General features: G+C 40.4%; 1 protein-coding gene across 3 annotated transcripts in view; it reads right to left on the reverse strand.

The window, feature by feature from the left end:
• fbxo18 (F-box DNA helicase 1) overlaps positions 1-18,998 on the reverse strand; it is a 52,206-nt gene that overhangs the window by 5,476 nt on the left and 27,732 nt on the right. For all 3 annotated transcript variants that reach the window (XM_066667106.1, XM_066667107.1, XM_066667108.1), the window contains 2 exons: positions 10,796-10,999; positions 10,546-10,668 (listed from right to left, as the gene is read on the reverse strand). In XM_066667106.1, the coding sequence (XP_066523203.1) occupies positions 10,546-10,668; positions 10,796-10,999 (327 nt within the window). The remainder of the gene's footprint in view (positions 1-10,545; positions 10,669-10,795; positions 11,000-18,998) is intronic.

The raw sequence follows: 18,998 nt of genomic DNA on the forward strand, positions 1-18,998 counted from the left end.
AGGTTCACACATACAGAATTGGAGAGGTGCGTACAGATTTGTTCTGTCAGTCACACTCAAAAACCATATAAAACTGCCATATATTGCCATATAAAACTGTCTGTATTGTCTCTTGCAATGCGTGTCTGTTAGGCGATGAAGCATGGCATCCACACCTCCTTGGTTGAGCATCGCCCCTGATTGGTCTACAGACTTGATTGATGTGTCATTAAATCTGAGAGCCCAAGTTACACGGTCATAGCAGAAATCCACGGGGGGCATATTTAAATTATTTTTTTTCCATTTGCTATACTATTTTGAACTATCTTTTTAAGTACTCTTTAAACAAACGTAAAGGATTACTAACAAGTGGATTGATGTTAAGACTCAAATTTGGGTTTGTTTTAAAAGGGACAACCTAAACGCTGGTATGCTGTGTGTGTGAGAATTGCTTGTGTGCTCTTCAGGCTTCGTGGCGCCACAGTTTTGTTTTTCCTTTTTTGTGAGGAAGAGATCTCATGTATGGAATAATGAATTCCTTTGGTTTTTATTCAGTAGTCATACATTTTAGAGCACTCACTTTCATTATCGGTGTCCCGAGTGTGTAAACAACGTATAAGAACTGCAGCGGACTGAATGTGCATTAGCAATCAATATCCAATGATCTTCCTGTGATGGTGTATTGTGGACAAATTCTTATCCTTCACGATCTGACATTGCCATATCGCACATCACTAAATGCACTCTTTGGTCTGAGCTTATTCTTTATCTTGACATTTTCAGTAAGATCCTGGACAATTTCAGTATTAGATGAAAAAGAGGTATTTGTTACACTTTCTATCTCTGAGTTACAAATGATTATTAATTACTTTTAAGGTGTTTATAACCCAATTCATAGCCAGATAGTAAACATGTTTTTAAGCAATTTATAAACCTTTAGAAAAGTAGTCTCATGTGGTACCATTTTCCAATTAGTAGATTTTGATGGATAGTACAGCTCGACAGGAAAATACCCTCCACACACACTCCATGCAAAAGTTCAAAGGAATATTTGAGGTTTTTGGGTGTGTCAACATATGATAATTGACATGCTATTTTATAATTATAAAAGTAAAAAGTAAATGATAAGTACTCCAGTTATTTACATATTTACAAACACAATAACATCATGATTAACAAATGATGTTCATAAAGTGAAAATAAAAGAAAGTTAAAAAAAAAAACACATCGAATTCTCCTGTTAATATTATACTTTTAAGGTAATATTAGGGAATGACACTGTCTTTCAAAACAAATATACAGAGTAGATTACAGTTAAATAATAAAAAAAAAGACTTAAATGTACTTTTATTTTTATATTTACTCAGTATTGTGCACAGATATACTCCATCAACTGACATGCCACTAAACTATTTAATTATCCAAAATATTTTTTAGCTGTAGGGCTCGAGTTACCTAAATCCCATATATCTACATGGAATTGAAGAACATGTGAAAGGACAAGGTGGTTATCAAATCAAATCAAAATGTATTTATATAGCGCTTTTCACAACTGATGTTGTCACAAAGCAGCTTCACAGAATTCCAGTAAGACAAGATTTGACATGAAATGTAAAGACAAATGTAAAACCCTCAAGTGAGCAAGCCAGGGGCGACAGTGGCAAGGAAAAACTCCCCCAGCTGAGGAAGAAACCTTGGGAGGAACCAAGGCTCACAAGGGGTGACCCATCCTCCTCTGGTCAATCTACTGGTGATGATAGTTAGTAGTCCATGAGAACTTCAGTGTAGGGACAGCTTCAAGGCACTTGGTGGTTGCTGGAGCGTGGGCAGCTGTCTGAAGCGTGGAGGAGGATCTCGACACTCATCCATCAGTGTCCAGACAGACAGGTGGGCAGTCGTTTACTCAGAAAGATGTAAAGGGATGGAATTAGTTTTGAACTGTTTTGTGTTTGTAAAGTAGAAAATATGAAAATTTCCAGAGTGTGGCTAATGACTCCGGCAGATCTGACTATGACAGCTTTAACTAAAAGGAGAGAACCAGGAGGACACACAGACACGGGAGCATCCTGAAACACTGGCATCCCTCCGCTCCACCGTCAACAAACCTGTGTGTGATCGCGAGAAGCGGCGGGACGACAGCACCAGCGTCTCAGTATACTATAATTCCCTGTGTCCATGGACCCCCCGGATCTGCCGCCTTTATTTGGAGCATTAGCTACCAAATGATAAACTAAACAAATGAGTTTTTAGCCTACATTTGAAGATTGCGACTGTGTCTGAGTCCCGAACATTTTCTGGAAGATCATTCCAGAGTTGGGGGGCTTTATAAGAAAAGGCTCTTCCCCCAGCTGAGGCCTTCTGAATTCTGGGAACATTTAAAAATCCAGTATTCTGTGATCTGAGTGAACGTGGAGGCTCATAATAGGAAATTGTATCTTGAAGATATTCAGGAGCAAGCCCATGTAGAGCTTTATATGTTAATAACAAAATTTTGTAGTCAATGCGGAATTTAACAGGCAGCCAATGAAGTGATGATAAAACTGGGCTGATATGTTCAAATTTTCTAGTTTTAGTGTGGACCCTAGCTGCAGCATTTTGAACTAGTTTTCTTAAATTGCTGCTGGTGCATCCTGACAGTAGTGCGTTACAGTAGTCAAGCCTTGAAGTAATAAAGGCATGTACTAATGTTTCTGCGTCCTGGAGGGATAAGGCATTTCTAATCTTAGCAATATTGCGAAGATGTAAAAAAGCTGTCCTAGTGATACTACCTATGTGTTGATCAAATGATAAATCCGGGTCAATTATGACACCAAGATTTTTTGCTGCTGAACCAGGTTTAACTGGAAAGTTAGCTAGATTTAAAATTAAATCTGATAATTTATTTCTTGTCACTTTTGGACCCAAAAGCAGGACCTCTGTTTTGTTGCTGTTTAGAAGGAGGAAGTTACGCAACATCCAGCCTTTCACGTCTTTTACACAGTCCTCTATTTTCTTTAATCTGTGTTTGTCATCGGGCTTGGCTGAAATATACAATTGTGTGTCGTCTGCGTAACAGTGAAAGTTAATGTCATGGTTTCTTATAACTGTGCCTAGCGGTAACATGTATAATGTAAATAATAATGGTCCTAAAATAGAGCCTTTTGGAATTCCAAATCTTATTTTAGAATAATTTGAATTGAGATTGTTTACTTTTACGAATTGATAACGTTCCGTTAAGTAAGATTTGAACCATAATAGGGCTGTCCCTGTGATTCCAACCATGTTTTCTAACCTTTCTATGAGAATATTGTGGTCTATTGTATCGAAGGCTGCGCTTAGGTCAAGAAGCACCAACAGGGATACGTGGCCTTGATCAGAGGCAAGAAGAAGATCATTTGTTATCTTGACTAGAGCTGTCTCTGTACTATGATGTTGCCTGAATCCAGATTGGAATTTTTCATATATATGATTCTTATGTAGATATGAACTAAGTTGTTGGGCCACAGCTCTTTCTAAGATCTTAGACAGAAATGGCAAATTAGAAATAGGCCTGTAATTAGACAGTGTACTAGCATCAAGATTTGGTTTCTTGATCATAGGTTTAATAACTGCTAGTTTAAAAGCTTTGGGTACATGGCCCAGACTAAGCGATGAGTTTACTATAGTTAAAAGAGGATCAATAATAGCTGGTAGTACTTCTTTGAGCAACTTTGTGGGAATTGCATCAAGTGTGCAAGTTGTACAGTTTGCGGAGGTGATAATCTTCTCTAGTTCTAATTGTGGGAGTGGGTAAAAGGTTTCAAGTCTTTCTTTTACAGTTATATTATGTTTTATTTCATTCACATCAGGTGGCAGCCAGGATGGATTTGATCCTGTGGCTAGAGTTTGTTGTCTAATATTCTCAATTTTATTATTAAAAAAGTCCATAAAATCTTTACTGGTGAGAGTTGCTGGAATTAGTTGTTCAGAACCTGCTTGATTTTTTGTAATTCTAGAAAACACACTAAACAGTGCTCTTATTTTTATTATGGGAGATCAGCGAGGCCAGATATGCTGAGCGAGCTTTAGTGAGGGCATTTCTATACTCTATAAGGCTGTCCTTCCAGGCAGAATGGAACACTTCAAGCTTGGTTGATCGCCATTTCCACTCTAGTTTTCGTAATGTTTGTTTTAAAGTCTTATCGGGTCTTATCGTTATACCATGGTGCGAGCTTTTTCTGTCTTATACTTTTATGTTTAAGTGGTGCTACCTTTTCTAAAGTAGATCGACAGGTATTTTCTAGGTAATCAGTTAGTACATCTAGGTCCATTGGGTCTGATGGAGTTGGAACTGGGGTCGATAGTTCTGGTAGGTTTTCTATAAATTGTAGGGCGGTAGATGGTTTTATTATACGCCTTGTAGAATAGCGAGGGTTCTTACATATATTATGGATAAAACGTAGCTCATATGAAATTAAGTAATGATCGGAGATTGCTGAGGATTGCGGTAAGATATTAATTTTGTCAATGTTAAGACCTAGTGTCAGAACTAAGTCTAAAGTGTGGCTGCAGTAGTGTGTAGGCCCTGTTACATTTTGAGTAATACCAATAGAGTCTAAGATTGAGGTAAATGCCTTTTTTAGTGGGTCACTTTCCTTCTCAAAATGGATATTGAAATCTCCTACAATTATAACTTTATGATTGCAACTTTATGGTGTTTATTAGATCACCAAACTGGTAAACCAATGCAGTGCTTCTAGTAGGTAGTTAGAACAGTATGGAGCTAATTTAGGGACTAAAGTTTTGTTCATTTGCGCATAATTTTTTTTTTTCAGTTTAAATAGAATTTTGATTCCATTCTGGATTTTTTTTAAATACATAATTTATTTATATTCATTTCCCTTTCCTGTATATTTTGATATTTGAAGTCTTATATTTTTCTGCTGCAGACTTCATGTTTTCAGATTCCTATCTTATTAGGGGTCCAAGCACTGCAAGTGCTGGAGCCCTATTGTTTTTGTTCCGTTTTTATGGGTCCAAACATTGCAAGTGCTGGAGCCCTATTGTTTTTGTTCCGTTTTTATGGGTCCAAATACTGCAAGTGCTGGAGCCCTATTGTTTTTGTTCTGTTTTTTCCACTTTTTTTTAGGGATCCAAACACTGCAAGTGCTGGTCAGACCCTACAAAAAAGCCTCAAGAACCCATAAGCTCCGCCTACTTAGATTTTGAGCTAATTTGCATAATATGCAAAATCGCACATATTTTTGAGCGCGAACTAGTCTCTGGAAATGTACCCAATATGGACATATGTGGTATCAGCAGAATCCTAAGAATCTGAACTTTAATAATTATTCAAAAAAAGTTGGCATTTCATCTCTGCTCGGCTTCCAGACTTCGCCCAAATACAGGGGTTGAGCTCGCGTTCCAAAAATCACACAAATACAGCTATAACTCACAAACGCTTTCTCCGAATGTTATGATACTTCACATGCTTGATCCCTATAAGGGCTGGAAGCCATAAGTACTTGGCTGTGCAACTGCAAGCCTAGGGGGCGCTATAACAGCAAAAAAATTGTTACGCTTCACAGGATTGCCGATTGACATGTCGATTGGTATGCATGTAGTGGGTGATGAGCTGACTTAGATTCTATGACGATGATGTCATATTCAAAAAAACATGGCCGCCATTGACCAGTCAAATTTCAGCAGCTGTTTCATGACCATAACAAGCTCCTATCATCATGACACTTGCATGGTATGTCCATGGCAGCACTTCCTAAGCACATAATTTTCATTACGATAGCCACTAGGGGGCGCAATTCAAATTTTCTACATGAAAATATGGAATATCTCAGTGAAATATAAACATATTGACAAGCAGTTTGCTTTATTGCATACTCTGCATAGTGTCTTACAACTTTGCAATTGCAACTATTGTCAAAAAATGCATAGTTTATCCACAACAGTCAGGTATATGAAAATGGAGCTTTTCGAACTCCTCTCTGGAAATTTGTCTTACCAATAAAGAACTGGTATTTTTGCAATCTGTATAGACTGTAGGTCAATAATTATTAACAAAAGTTGGAATTTTTGACACGCTGTTGCGGCAGTATTTTAACAAATATGCATGGGCGGGGCTCCATGCACTCTTTGAGCTATAACTACAACAAACTTCACCTAAATCAAACACAACTTGGTGCACATATGTAAGTCATTACTCTGAAGTACTCTGCTAAATATGCCCGTATTGCGCAGAAAGGGGGCGCTACAATTAGACAACAACTGGTTGCATAGGTTCATAATTGATTACACTGCCACCTAGAGATGCAGTACCAGCAAGATGAGACAGATATATTCCAAAGACCATGGGAAAGGAGCTTTTGCATTTTCATAACACTAACGCATTTGTGAGTTATAGTGTTTCAAAGGTAAGCTGCACAGCTCTAAAGTTCTACATTTTGTTGATAATTATTCAAATTCAGGTTCTTATGAATATCATGATACCACATATGTCCATATTGACTTTTGATCCAAGCACTAGTTCATGATCAAATATATGTCTGTTACATCTCATCCTGGAGATTCTCTCTATGTAGAATACCCCCTCAGCCCCTCATTCTCCTCCTCACACACAGACTGTCACCTCTCCCCCTCCCCTCCCCCCTTCCAGTCAGAGAGGGCCAGAGGACACAGACATTTGAAAGCAGATCTAAACAAATCAACAATACCATCATGACCACCTCATTTTAAGTTGAGGAAAGTTAACCTGCGTTAACTTTCACTGTTATGCAGACGACACACAATTGTATATTTCAGTCAAGCCTGATGACAAACACAGATTAAAGAAAATAGAGGACTGTGTAAAAGACGTGAAAGGCTGGATGTTGCGTAACTTCCTCCTTCTAAACAGCAACAAAACAGAGGTCCTGCTTTTGGGTCCAAAAGTGACAAGAAATAAATTATCAGATTTAATTTTAAATCTCGCTGACTTTCCAGTTAAACCTGGTTCAGCAGCAAAAAATCTTGGTGTCATAACTGACCCGGATTTATCATTTGATCAACAAATAGGTAGTATCACCAGGACAGCTTTTTTACATCTTCGCAATATTGCTAAGATTAGAAATGCCTTATCCCTTCAGGACGCAGAAACATTAGTACATGCCTTTATTACTTCAAGGCTTGACTACTGTAACGCACTACTGTCAGGATGCACCAGCAGCAATTTAAGAAAACTTCAACTAGTTCAAAAGGCTGTAGCTAGGGTCCTCACTAAAACTAGAACATTTGAACATATCAGCCCATTTATCATCACTTCATTGGCTGCCTGTTAAATTCCGCATTGACTACAAAATTTTGTTATTAACATATAAAGCTCTACATGGGCTTGCTCCTGAATATCTTCAAGATACAATTTCCTATTATGAGCCTCCACGTTCACTCAGATCACAGAATACTGGATTTTTAATTGTTCCCAGAATTCAGAAGGCCTCAGCTGGGGGAAGAGCCTTTTCTTATAAAGCCCCCAGACTCTGGAATGATCTTCCAGAAAATGTTCGGGACTCAGACACAGTCGCAATCTTCAAATCTAGGCTAAAAACACATTTGTTTAGTTTATATTTTGGTAGCTAATGCTCCCCCATAGATAAAGGCGCCAGATCCGGGGGTCCATGGACACGGAATTATAGTAAACTGAGACGCTGGTGCTGTCGTCCCGCCGCTTCTCGTGATCACTCAGGTTTGTTGACGGTGGAGCGGAGGGATGCCAGTGTTTCAGGATGCTCCCGTGTCTGTGTGTCCTCCTGGTTCTCTCCTTTTAGTTAAAGCTGTCATAGTCAGATCTGCCGCATTAGCCACTAGCCATTTAGTCATTAGCCACACTCTGGAAATTTTCATATATTCTACTTTACAAACACAAAACAGTTCAAAACTAATTCCATCCCTTTACATCTTTCCGAGTAAACAACTGCCCACCTGTCTGTCTGGACACTGATGGATGACTGTCGAGACCCTCCTCCACGCTTCAGACCAGCTGCTCACGCTCCAGCAACCACCAAGTGCCTTGAAGCTGTCCCTACACTGAAGTTCTCACGGACTACTAACTATCATCACCAGTAGATTGAGCAGAGGAGGATGGGTCACCCCCTGTGAGCCTTGGTTCCTCCCAAGGTTTCTTCCTCAGCTGGGGGAGTTTTTCCTTGCCACTGTCGCCCCTGGCTTGCTCACTTGAGGGTTTTACATTTGTTTTTACATTTCATGTCAAATCTTTGTCTTACTGGAATTCTGTGAAGCTGCTTTGTGACAACATCAGTTGTGAAAAGCGCTATATAAATAAATTTGATTTGATTTTACTTTCAGTGTTCGTGTTTTCAGCTCCACTGTCCACAGGAGCACTTTGTAGATCTAAAACTACAGAGAGGGGTGCACCTCTTGCTCTGCATACTTTCATTGCTCATTTTCACATGTTCTTCAATGGTCAGGACACCTATAAAGCAGATATGCAGAAAATGTATGACCTACTGTCTCTGCCTTTTTTTATCTATAATGTGGACTAACGGAGTATGTGTGTGTAACCGTGTAGACAGTGAGTAGACACAGGTTTTAAAATTATCCAGCAGCACTGCTCTTTCTGATCCACTCATAAGAGCACAATACAAACTGACATACCACCACAATGTCAGTGTCACTACAGTGCTGAGAATGTATGAGCTACTGTCTGAATTTATGTCTATGAGTTTGATCAATAAAATAGGTGTATCTAAAAGTGTTGACAGTGAGTGGAAACAGTTGTTAAATTCTCCAGCAGCACTGCTCTGTCTGATCCACTCATAAAAGAACAATTCACACTGCCATATCACCACAAAGTCAGTGTCACTACAGTGCTGAGAATGTATGAGCAACATTCTATGAATTTATATCTAAAAGTTTGACCAATACATTATGTGTATCTCAGTGTGGACAGTGAATTGACACAGGTGTTAAGATCTCCAGCAGCACTGCTTTGTCTTATCCACTCATAAGAGCGCTACACACCTGCCATATCACCACAATGTCAGTGTCACTGCCGTGCTAAGAATTATCCATCACCCAATCTTTCACCCTGGCCTTCAATGGTCTGGACACCCATACTGCAGGTATGATTCAGGTGTTGGAGTTTTACATCCCTCAGCTTCACTCCTGGACTGAGAATAGTCTACAGCCAAACACATCCAGCAGACAGTGTCTTGTGTCCACTGATGACGGACTCGAGTACAAGCAACTCCACATCATATCTGCTGTTTGTGGGTCCTGAACATTAGAGTGAGAAACAGGGTGCAACTCCAGAGTGACTTCTGTGCTCTATACTGTTTCCGTCATCCGCTACTCCTCCATCTCATGCTACACCTCCAAAGAGATGCCAGAACAGCAAGGACCACCATACAAACACTACACAAACTTCCCCAAAATTCCCCTTCTATCTCAGGACAGCTCATATGCTGGCACATTGTTTTCTACCAGTGAATACCAGCTTGGACCCCGGGAATTGCCGCTTGCGGCTATATTTTATTTTAGTTTCATATCTTTTTTTTCCAGATTTTTATTTTCACTTCCAGATTCTGTTTTTCCCCCACTTTCGGATTCTTGATTTTCAGTTTTAGACTTTTGGCCCTGTTCTGGTGTGTGAGGTGGGGCTGAGAGGAGTGTGGTATAATGACTGACAGCATATCAATGAAGGCAGAGGACCTTCCTAAATGTTGACTATGAGAAATATCACTGAAAACTCACGTTATATAGAATATTCAGTGCAAACATTGATTTTTGTGAAAAATATCCTGTTAGAAAACATTTGACACCAATCGCAGTACAAGAGTAAATTACATAAACTACACTAGTAGCTATATCTATAGCCATCGCCAGCAAAAAGCTGGTGGGTAACTAAAGTGTGGCTGTAAAACTACACAATCTGGCAGAGTTTATCCCTCTTGTAATGCGATTGGTGCCGAATGTTGTCTAAAAGGGCTCACTACACAGGTCTATGTCACTAAAATCAATGTTTTACACTAAATATTGTGTATAACATGAGTGTTCTGTGATATTTCTCATAGTCAACAGTGAAGAAGGTCCTCCGCCTTCATTGTTATGCTGTCAGTCATAAAAATATACCACGCCTGTTTCAGCGGATGTCCTGCCTCCCATGCCAGAACAGAGCCAGAAGTCTGAAACTGAAAAACAACGATCTACAAGTGAAAAAAAGATACAAAAAAAGACAAGATTGAAACATTAAAAAACATTAAATCATAAAGGAATATAAAAGACTTCACATATCAAAATATACAGGAAAGTAAAATTAAAAAATAATTTATTCCAAAAAAAATCCAGAATTGAATCAAGATTCTTTTCAAACAGGTTTTTAAACAAAACGTTTGATACATAGAACAGTCAGGTGACTGGAGCCCTGTGCTTCTAAGTATAAGTAGGTCAGATCAGCACAGCAGTTCTAGTGGGAAGTCTTTAAAAAATATCTTTTAAAAGTAAAAAGTAGTTTTTTGTTGTGACACTAAGATAAACAAATTTTAGCTGCAATGGTCTATAACACACGTGTTATCCCATACGAAAAAAAACAGCACCAACCTGGACTTATATTCATTCTCTGTAGGTTGTGTCGGGAACAAGGCACTTTCACAAAGTCATCAGTCACAACCACAGTGTCAAACTCCAGGCCTTTGGATTTATGAACTGTTCCCAGAATAAAATCTGCAAGACCAGAGGTAGAATCATTACACAGGAGAGATGATTGATGACTTGAGTGGATCCTGTTGACTTGTTTGCAATTTCATTTAACTATATTAGTATAAGTAAATTCTAACTCTTTGAGAAGGACCTGCACAGTGTAGACTTGTTTGGTTGCAGTTGTAGATGCGGTCCACCAGCTCAGGAATGCGTGCACTGTATTTTTCAACTGCAGAAAGCTTGCCTTCCAGTTCCCGGTCTTCTGTATGTGTAGCATACCTCTTCAGGCCTGCGTAACCCCCCAGCTTCTTATTACAGAATGATCGGATAAATGGGTCCCTAATCCTTAGGTTATCTGTGGGTAAAGAACAAATATATACTTTCGATGGAACTATAAGTAAAACACGGCAACATGAGACGTGCAGGATTGGAAATGAACAGGACTGAAATGGACTATTCATGATTTTAATTTTGCCTGTGTGACTACTGTTTGAAAGAATAGAAATCAAACTATATTGATTTCAGTTTATTTCAGTTCTGTATAAAATGAGGAAAGAGATAAAAAAAAAAAACATTTCAAACTAGAACTATGACAACTTTTCTTGCAAGAGGACCCAAGTATATTTCGACCTCATGCACACTGATGGGGATAACCAATGAGGTGAGGCAAAAATGTGGGGGACAAAACATTAAAACCCTCACCATACCCAAGGATCAATGAGGGGAATTTCTAAAAAAAAAAGTAGAATCTTGTGAATACCAAATTGTAGTGTGATATGATGAATGTGTATTCATTTCTAATAAGAAATTTGACTTTCTGAGATTTGATTTTAAATATCCAGACTTCAGCTGGTTAAAGTCTCCAAAGTCTCCAAGCCACACAAGCCCAGATGGGAATTTCAGATAACAGAGAGCAGGCTCGTAAACCACTCTCCAGGGACCTTTATGACCCAAGGCCACACAGGGTCAAGAGAAGAATCGTTTGGGAGACACTCCTGAGGATCAGTTTATGCGCTGTGTAAAACTGCTTAATGAAGAACTTCTCAAACTATAGAATTAAACCTTAATTTCCATTGTTTTAAAACTATTTGAAGACACATGTGTACAACTGTTTGAAATTAATTCCATGTGGACAATCAAAATGGGTGACATTAATTATTATATATGGATTAATTAAACAAATCCATGTGTTTAAAGTCATTTCTTTTTTATATGAACTTATGTAGAACCAAGGCAGTCACATACTCTGTGTGTTATTCGGTTAAGAATTGTGTAAAACATGGTTGTCTTAATATTACTTTGTGTAACATTTCATCTTTTATATTACAAAAGTATGATTCAGAATCCTGGGACATTCATTCAAAAAGAGATGGTCTTCAAGCCTTTGTCTTGTCAAGGGTCATAAATTTTATGTGATGTCACTACCAAGGTACAGGAAACAGCCAATCAGGAGCAAAAGAGGCTCCAATCAGGTCTTCAAGGCGGGTTTTCTAAATTCTGGTTAAAAAGCCCAGTGAGGTCAAATGAGAAAGGTTTTTCTTTCCACACTTTTTCCGCCCTCTTCACACACCTTTGTGATGGAAATAATTCATAATAAATTAAAGGCATTGTTAATTTCATCTATATCAGCAAAAGCCATATATGCTTGTTTGTGTATACGTTGTTTTCCCTTCTTGAACACTCTGTGAAGGCAGCGTGTGTATGTGTGTCAGATAGTGGTGTGCTGGCAACCTTCAGTTCCCTTCCTCTCCGTTGAGATAACTGAAGCTAGTCGAAACGGTCTGGAAGGGGACTTTCGGAGCAGAATGTGTCAGAACATCACAGATGGTTAGAAACAGAGTGAACACTTGCGTAATATAACTTTGTTCATGGACATATGAGACAATAGAATAGTTGTTGTATAATTAGGGAAGGGCTAGGGGTATAAAGGCTTTTTGAGAAACTGTCCCAGGGGAGAAGGAGAATAGAAGGGTTTATGCATTGCATTTCCTTACTCCAATAAATTTGCTACTCACTTTGATACCGACTCAGTTTTTCATTTCTGTCACAATATTCAACCACAATTTGGCGTCACGAACAGGAGGAGCAACGGACTGCAACGGAGGGGAGAGAAGTGAACAAACACCAAGGACGCTCTCCGGCAGAGACTGGACCCAAAGGCAGAGGATAATCCCACAGAGCAAGGGAGAAGTACCGCGGGGATGAGTGTCACTGATTGTCCCTCCGCTCGCAGTCCAAGCCTCATCTACGAACACTGGTGGTGAGTGACAGACTGAATAATTTGAGAATAATTATAGTTTAATCTTTTCCCCTCCACCTTCCCTTAAGCGCTCAGCCCTGGATAAAGTTTAGTTGCATGACGGTGTAACAAACTGCGTGGCAGTCGGGGCAGGACGCTCGACAGCGCAGTGAAAGAGTAGCCTGCTCAGAGCGAGGCCTCTATTGGTAGACGTATCTTTAGAGCAATAGGTCCGGACCGTGGGAAAGAGTGCTAGTAGGTAAAGGGAGGTGAGACTTGGTTGTTGGGGCTAAATTTCTGAGTCACTAAATCAAGTGAGAGAATAAGATGGGATCCCAATTAGCAAAAGAATTATGCTTTAACACACACACAAAAAAAAAGGTTCACTCTGGCTCTTTTTAGTCAGATAAGACAGGATTATGGCACTGGTAGTGTAATGTATGTCCTATAGTGGATAAAATATTTCGGATTTCCGAATACTGGGAGCCTCAGTGTGAAAGACAGGGGAAGGGGGAAAATCTAAACCTGTGTCTCAGTGTGTCCCAGTTGCTGCAGATCCTGACCTTGACGCCGCCCCGCCAAGGAGACCAGCGCCAACGAGAGACCAGAACCTGGCTGAAGCAGCACACGAACAAGCGGCTGTGAAACAACCTCCTCCTCCTTACGTCCAACCGTTGGGACATGATGAAACAGACGACTTTCTTCCACTTCCACCACCCCCAGCGCCTGAACTCTACCCTGATGTTCAGCAGTTACTCAGGGAACTGGACAATAGGCTGAAAGGAGACATCCCACTTGCATATAAATATTAGCTCGCCCTTCAGAGGCCCACACAACCAAGGAGAGACTGTTCAGGACTATCTGGTTTGCTTGACCAGAGTTCACACAGACTTCAGCAGACTGGTCGCACCTGCAGCAAGAGTGGTTGATGCAGAACACGTGACCCCGTGGGTAGCACATCTGCACAATAGCTTCCTACTGGGTCTAAAGCCAGAACTTTCCAGCACTATTAAACAACATTGTGTGGGGTATTCCAGACAACCCCTCAGAGAAGACCACGCCAATCATCACAAACGACTTCTTAACAACAAAACAAAGACACTTTGAATCAAGCCATGACAAAGGAGGGGTCGAGGGTGAAGTGGAGGCAGAGGGGGAGGATTTGCAGGTAATGGGCTAGCTTTCCAGCCAAACGTGGATCAGAGCATCAGAAGCAACACACCACGAGTAGTGACGGGCGGCTGAGGGGCAGGATGGTGAAACGGGACCCACTGACACAGCAAAAAGGGAAGTACCCTCTTCTTATCCCCTATTTTTCATTAGTGCAACAACTTACAACATGCCCATTAAGTCAGTAATAAGAACTAATGTATTTTATTGTGAAACAATAGACGGAAAAATCGCAAGCATTAATGGGAAAAGGGAGAGAAGTGGTCGGAACTATTAACTCTTTTAACTATAGTAAACTCATCGCTTAGTCTGGGCCATGTACCCAAAGCTTTTAAACTAGCAGTTATTAAACCTATGATCAAGAAACCAAATCTTGATGCTAGTACACTGTCTAATTACAGGCCTATTTCTAATTTGCCATTTCTGTCTAAGATCTTAGAAAAAGCTGTGGCCCAACAACTTAGTTCATATCTACATAAGAATCATATATATGAAAAATTCCAATCTGGATTCAGGCAACATTATAGTACAGAGACAGCTCTAGTCAAGATAACAAATGATCTTCTTCTTGCCTCTGATCAAGGCCACGTATCCCTGTTGGTGCTTCTTGACCTAAGCGCAGCCTTCGATACAATAGACCACAATATTCTCATAGAAAGGTTAGAAAACATGGTTGGAATCACAGGGACAGCCCTATTATGGTTTAAATCTTACTTAACGGAACGTTATCAATTCGTAAAAGTAAACAATCTAAATTCAAATTATTCTAAAGTAAGATTTGGAATTCCACAAGGCTCTATTTTAGGACCATTATTATTTACATTATACATGTTACCGCTAGGCACAGTTATAAGAAACCATGACATTAACTTTCACTGTTACGCAGACGACACACAATTGTATATTTCAGCCAAGCCCGATGACAAACACAGATTAAAGAAAATAGAGGACTGTGTAAAAGACGTGAAAGGCTGGATGTTGCGTAATTTCCTCCTCCTAAACAGCAACAAAACAGAGGTCCTGCTTTTGGGTCCAAAAGTGACAAGAAATAAATTATCAGACTTAATTTTAAATCTAGCTAACTTTCCAGTTAAACCTGGTTCAGCAGCAAAAAATCTTGGTGTCATAATTGACCCGGATTTATCATTTGATCAACACATAGGTAGTATCACTAGGACAGCTTTTTTACATCTTCGCAATATTGCTAAGATTAGAAATGCCTTATCCCTCCAGGACGCAGAAACATTAGTACATGCCTTTATTACTTCAAGGCTTGACTACTGTAACGCACTACTGTCAGGATGCACCAGCAGCAATTTAAGAAAACTTCAACTAGTTCAAAATGCTGCAGCTAGGGTCCTCACTAAAACTAGAAAATTTGAACATATCAGCCCAGTTTTATCATCACTTCATTGGCTGCCTGTTAAATTCCGCATTGACTACAAAATTTTGTTATTAACATATAAAGCTCTACATGGGCTTGCTCCTGAATATCTTCAAGATACAATTTCCTATTATGAGCCCCCACGTTCACTCAGATCACAGAATACTGGATTTTTAAATGTTCCCAGAATTCAGAAGGCCTCAGCTGGGGGAAGAGCCTTTTCTTATAAAGCCCCCCAACTCTGGAATGATCTTCCAGAAAATGTTCGGGACTCAGACACAGTCGCAATCTTCAAATGTAGGCTAAAAACTCATTTGTTTAGTTTATCATTTGGTAGCTAATGCTCCCCCATAGATAAAGGCGGCAGATCCGGGGGGTCCATGGACACAGGGAATTATAGTAAACTGAGATGCTGGTGCTGTCGTCCCGCCGTTTCTCGCGATCACTCAGGTTTGTTGACGGTGGAGCGGAGGGATGCCAGTGTTTCAGGATGCTCCCGTGTCTGTGTGTCCTCCTGGTTCTCTCCTTTTAGTTAATGCTGTCATAGTCAGATCTGCCGGAGTCCTTAGCCACACTCTGGAAATTTTCATATTTTCTACTTTACAAACACAAAACAGTTCAAAACTAATTCCATCCCTTTACATCTTTCCGAGTAAACGACTGCCCACCTGTCTGTCTGGACACTGATGGATGACTGTCGAGATCCTCCTCCACGCTTCAGACTAGCTGCCCACGCTCCAGCAACCACCAAGTGCCTTGAAGCTGTCCCTACACTGAAGTTCTCATGGACTACTAACTATCATCACCAGTAGATTGACCAGAGGAGGATGGGTCACCCCTTGTGAGCCTTGGTTCTTCCCAAGGTTTCTTCCTCAGCTGGGGGAGTTTTTCCTTGCCACTGTCGCCCCTGGCTTGCTCACTTGAGGGTTTTACATTTGTCTTTACATTTCATGTCAAATCTTGTCTTACTGGAATTCTGTGAAGCTGCTTTGTGACAACATCAGTTGTGAAAAGCGCTATATAAATAAATTTGATTTGATTTGATTTGAAGAAGAGAAGAAAAAAATAAATAAATAAAATACAAAAAATAAAAAAAAAGGTGTCCAGGGTACGTTTACATGTGGCGCAGTGTTGATGAACAGGGAGAAACTGTAAGACATTTTCTATCAGAAGCAGAGAAAATGGTGTCAACTACAGCACTCATATGGAGTGTGAAGGGAAATTTTTAATGTATCAAGGATGTTTTTTTCTGTTTCTGTACGAAACTGTTATGTTTTTCTCTCTGATAGGTGGCTCAGCGAAGAAAGAGGGTTTTTTTTGTTGTCTGTCTCAGAGCAGAGCGGGACAGAGCAGAGTAGAGGGTTAGTGAATGCTTTTAGCTGCTCTCACCCCTTTTGGGCTCCTGCTAATTATAATGAGGGTACATGGCAAGCCATGGAGAAAACCTCTGCATTATACTATGCTTGTGCACCGAGCAGTGCAGCTGTTATCAGGACACCAATTGGACTTTCAGACACCTCAGCTGGAACACCCCTTTGAGGAGGAGCTAGCTGGGGTCCCTGAAACTTCGTGGGCTAAAACTAAGGATGATGTAGGGTTAATTAAAGGGTGCACACTCGTAACAATCACTCCAAACAGCTCTTATAGACCTAAACAACACCAATACCCTCTAAAACCTGAATCCATAGAGGATATAAAACCGGTTTTTCAATCTCCATTGAAAGCAGGGGTAATTATTCTATGTCCGGACTCCACAGTTAGAATACAGTAGTATTCTACTATAGAATATAGTCCCTGTAAAAAAAGCCCGGCCGGGATGAGTGGAGGTTTGTTCAGGATTTACAGGCAGTAAAGGCTGCAGTTCAATCTCGAGCACCCAAAGTAACAAACCCCCACACTATTATGTCCCAAATACCTACAGACCACACACACTTCACAGTAGTAGTAGCAAATGCATTTTTTTAGTGTACTGGTACATCCAGATATGCCTGGTGCATGGCTTACGACTTACATGTGTACATGGTACATGTGGAAGCAGAGTAATTTTCTGACAAGCTCAGGCACAAAATTCACAAACTGACAAATTATCTACTTTCTGCTTTACTACTACCATCTCAGATTGCAGTTGTGAAATGCATGGCACACACCTCAGCAGATGATTTTGTCAGCAAAGTAAATGCTTTTACAGACCATTTGGCTAAACACACAGCTTGCACTACCCCGGTCGTCGCCGTTCAATTTTTTGTGACAGACCATGAGAAACCAACCCTGCGGGATATTCAATCCACTGCCTCCGGAACAGAACGAGCTCAATGGTCTAAATTGGGGTGTACTAAGCAAAATGATGTATGGGTCAACACTACAACGAACAGACTATGTCTCCCAAAAACATACATGAAAGGGCTGATTGCTATTGCTCATGGAAGATCTCACATGAGCAAAGGGGGGATTATAGGGATGATAGCCAAACATTGGTATGCACCTGGACACTCTACACTGAATTTTTGTTCAGCATGCCTCACGTGCGTGCAAAACACACATAGGCACACACAAACCCTGTCGCAACAACCTGTAGGTCACCCCCCAGCGACAGAGCCATTCCAACATTGGCAGATTGATTTTGTGGAGCTGACACCAGCAGAAGGGAAGCGGTTTCTCCTGGTCTGTAAATGGGTTGAAGCTTTTCCCACAGGTACCCAGGATGGCAAAGCTGTAGCTAAAACTACAGCTGTAGGTGGGGCCTGCCACAGCACGTCTCGAGTGATAATGACACTCCATTTGTACATACAGGCCTAATTAGTCTAACTAAGTACCTAGGAATAGATATGAGAAAACATTGCAGCTACCACCCTGCTAGCGCTGGGACAGTAGAAAGGGTTAACAGAAACATTAAAAATGGTCTTGCAAAAAAAAAAAAAAAAAAAAAAAAAAAAACCCAAACAGGCCTTAATTGGGTTAAGTGCCTCCCTCTGGTTCTCTGGCAAAGCAGAACCAGACCACAGAAAATAACTGGTCTCAGTGCCTTGGAGTGTTTGGCAGGCCTCCCAACATGGGGTTAGGACCATCTCCGCTTGATAATCAGTTGCTGTATCACTCTCTCACAACATATTGCATCTCATTGTATTAGACGCTTCTGTCTGTGTCTAAGCAGGTGAAAGCATTGTTGCCGCAACCAGCCGATCAGCCCTTCCACAACCATAAACCAGGTGACTGGGTGCTGATAAGGGACCTCCGCAGAAGAAGGTGGAACCAGCCCAACTGGACCGCACCCCACCAAGTGCTCCTAGTGACCCCCACAGCCGTGAAAGTGGAAGGACGAGGGACGTGGGTACACCACACTCACTGCAAGAAGGCTCCAACCTCACCTGAAGAAACAACTTAAGAATAATTATAATGATGGTCAAGTTTTTTGGTGAAGTTTGTGTAGTGTTTGTAAGTTGGTCCTTGTTGTTCTGGCATTTCTTTGCTGTCATCCGCTACTCTTCCATTTCATGCTACATCTACAAAGAAAAAAAAGAAAAAAAAAACAGCAAAGAGCATAGAAGTCACTCTAGAGTTACA

Source organism: Hoplias malabaricus, chromosome 4 (genome assembly GCF_029633855.1).
Source record: "Hoplias malabaricus isolate fHopMal1 chromosome 4, fHopMal1.hap1, whole genome shotgun sequence".
Lineage (NCBI taxonomy): Eukaryota > Metazoa > Chordata > Actinopteri > Characiformes > Erythrinidae > Hoplias > Hoplias malabaricus.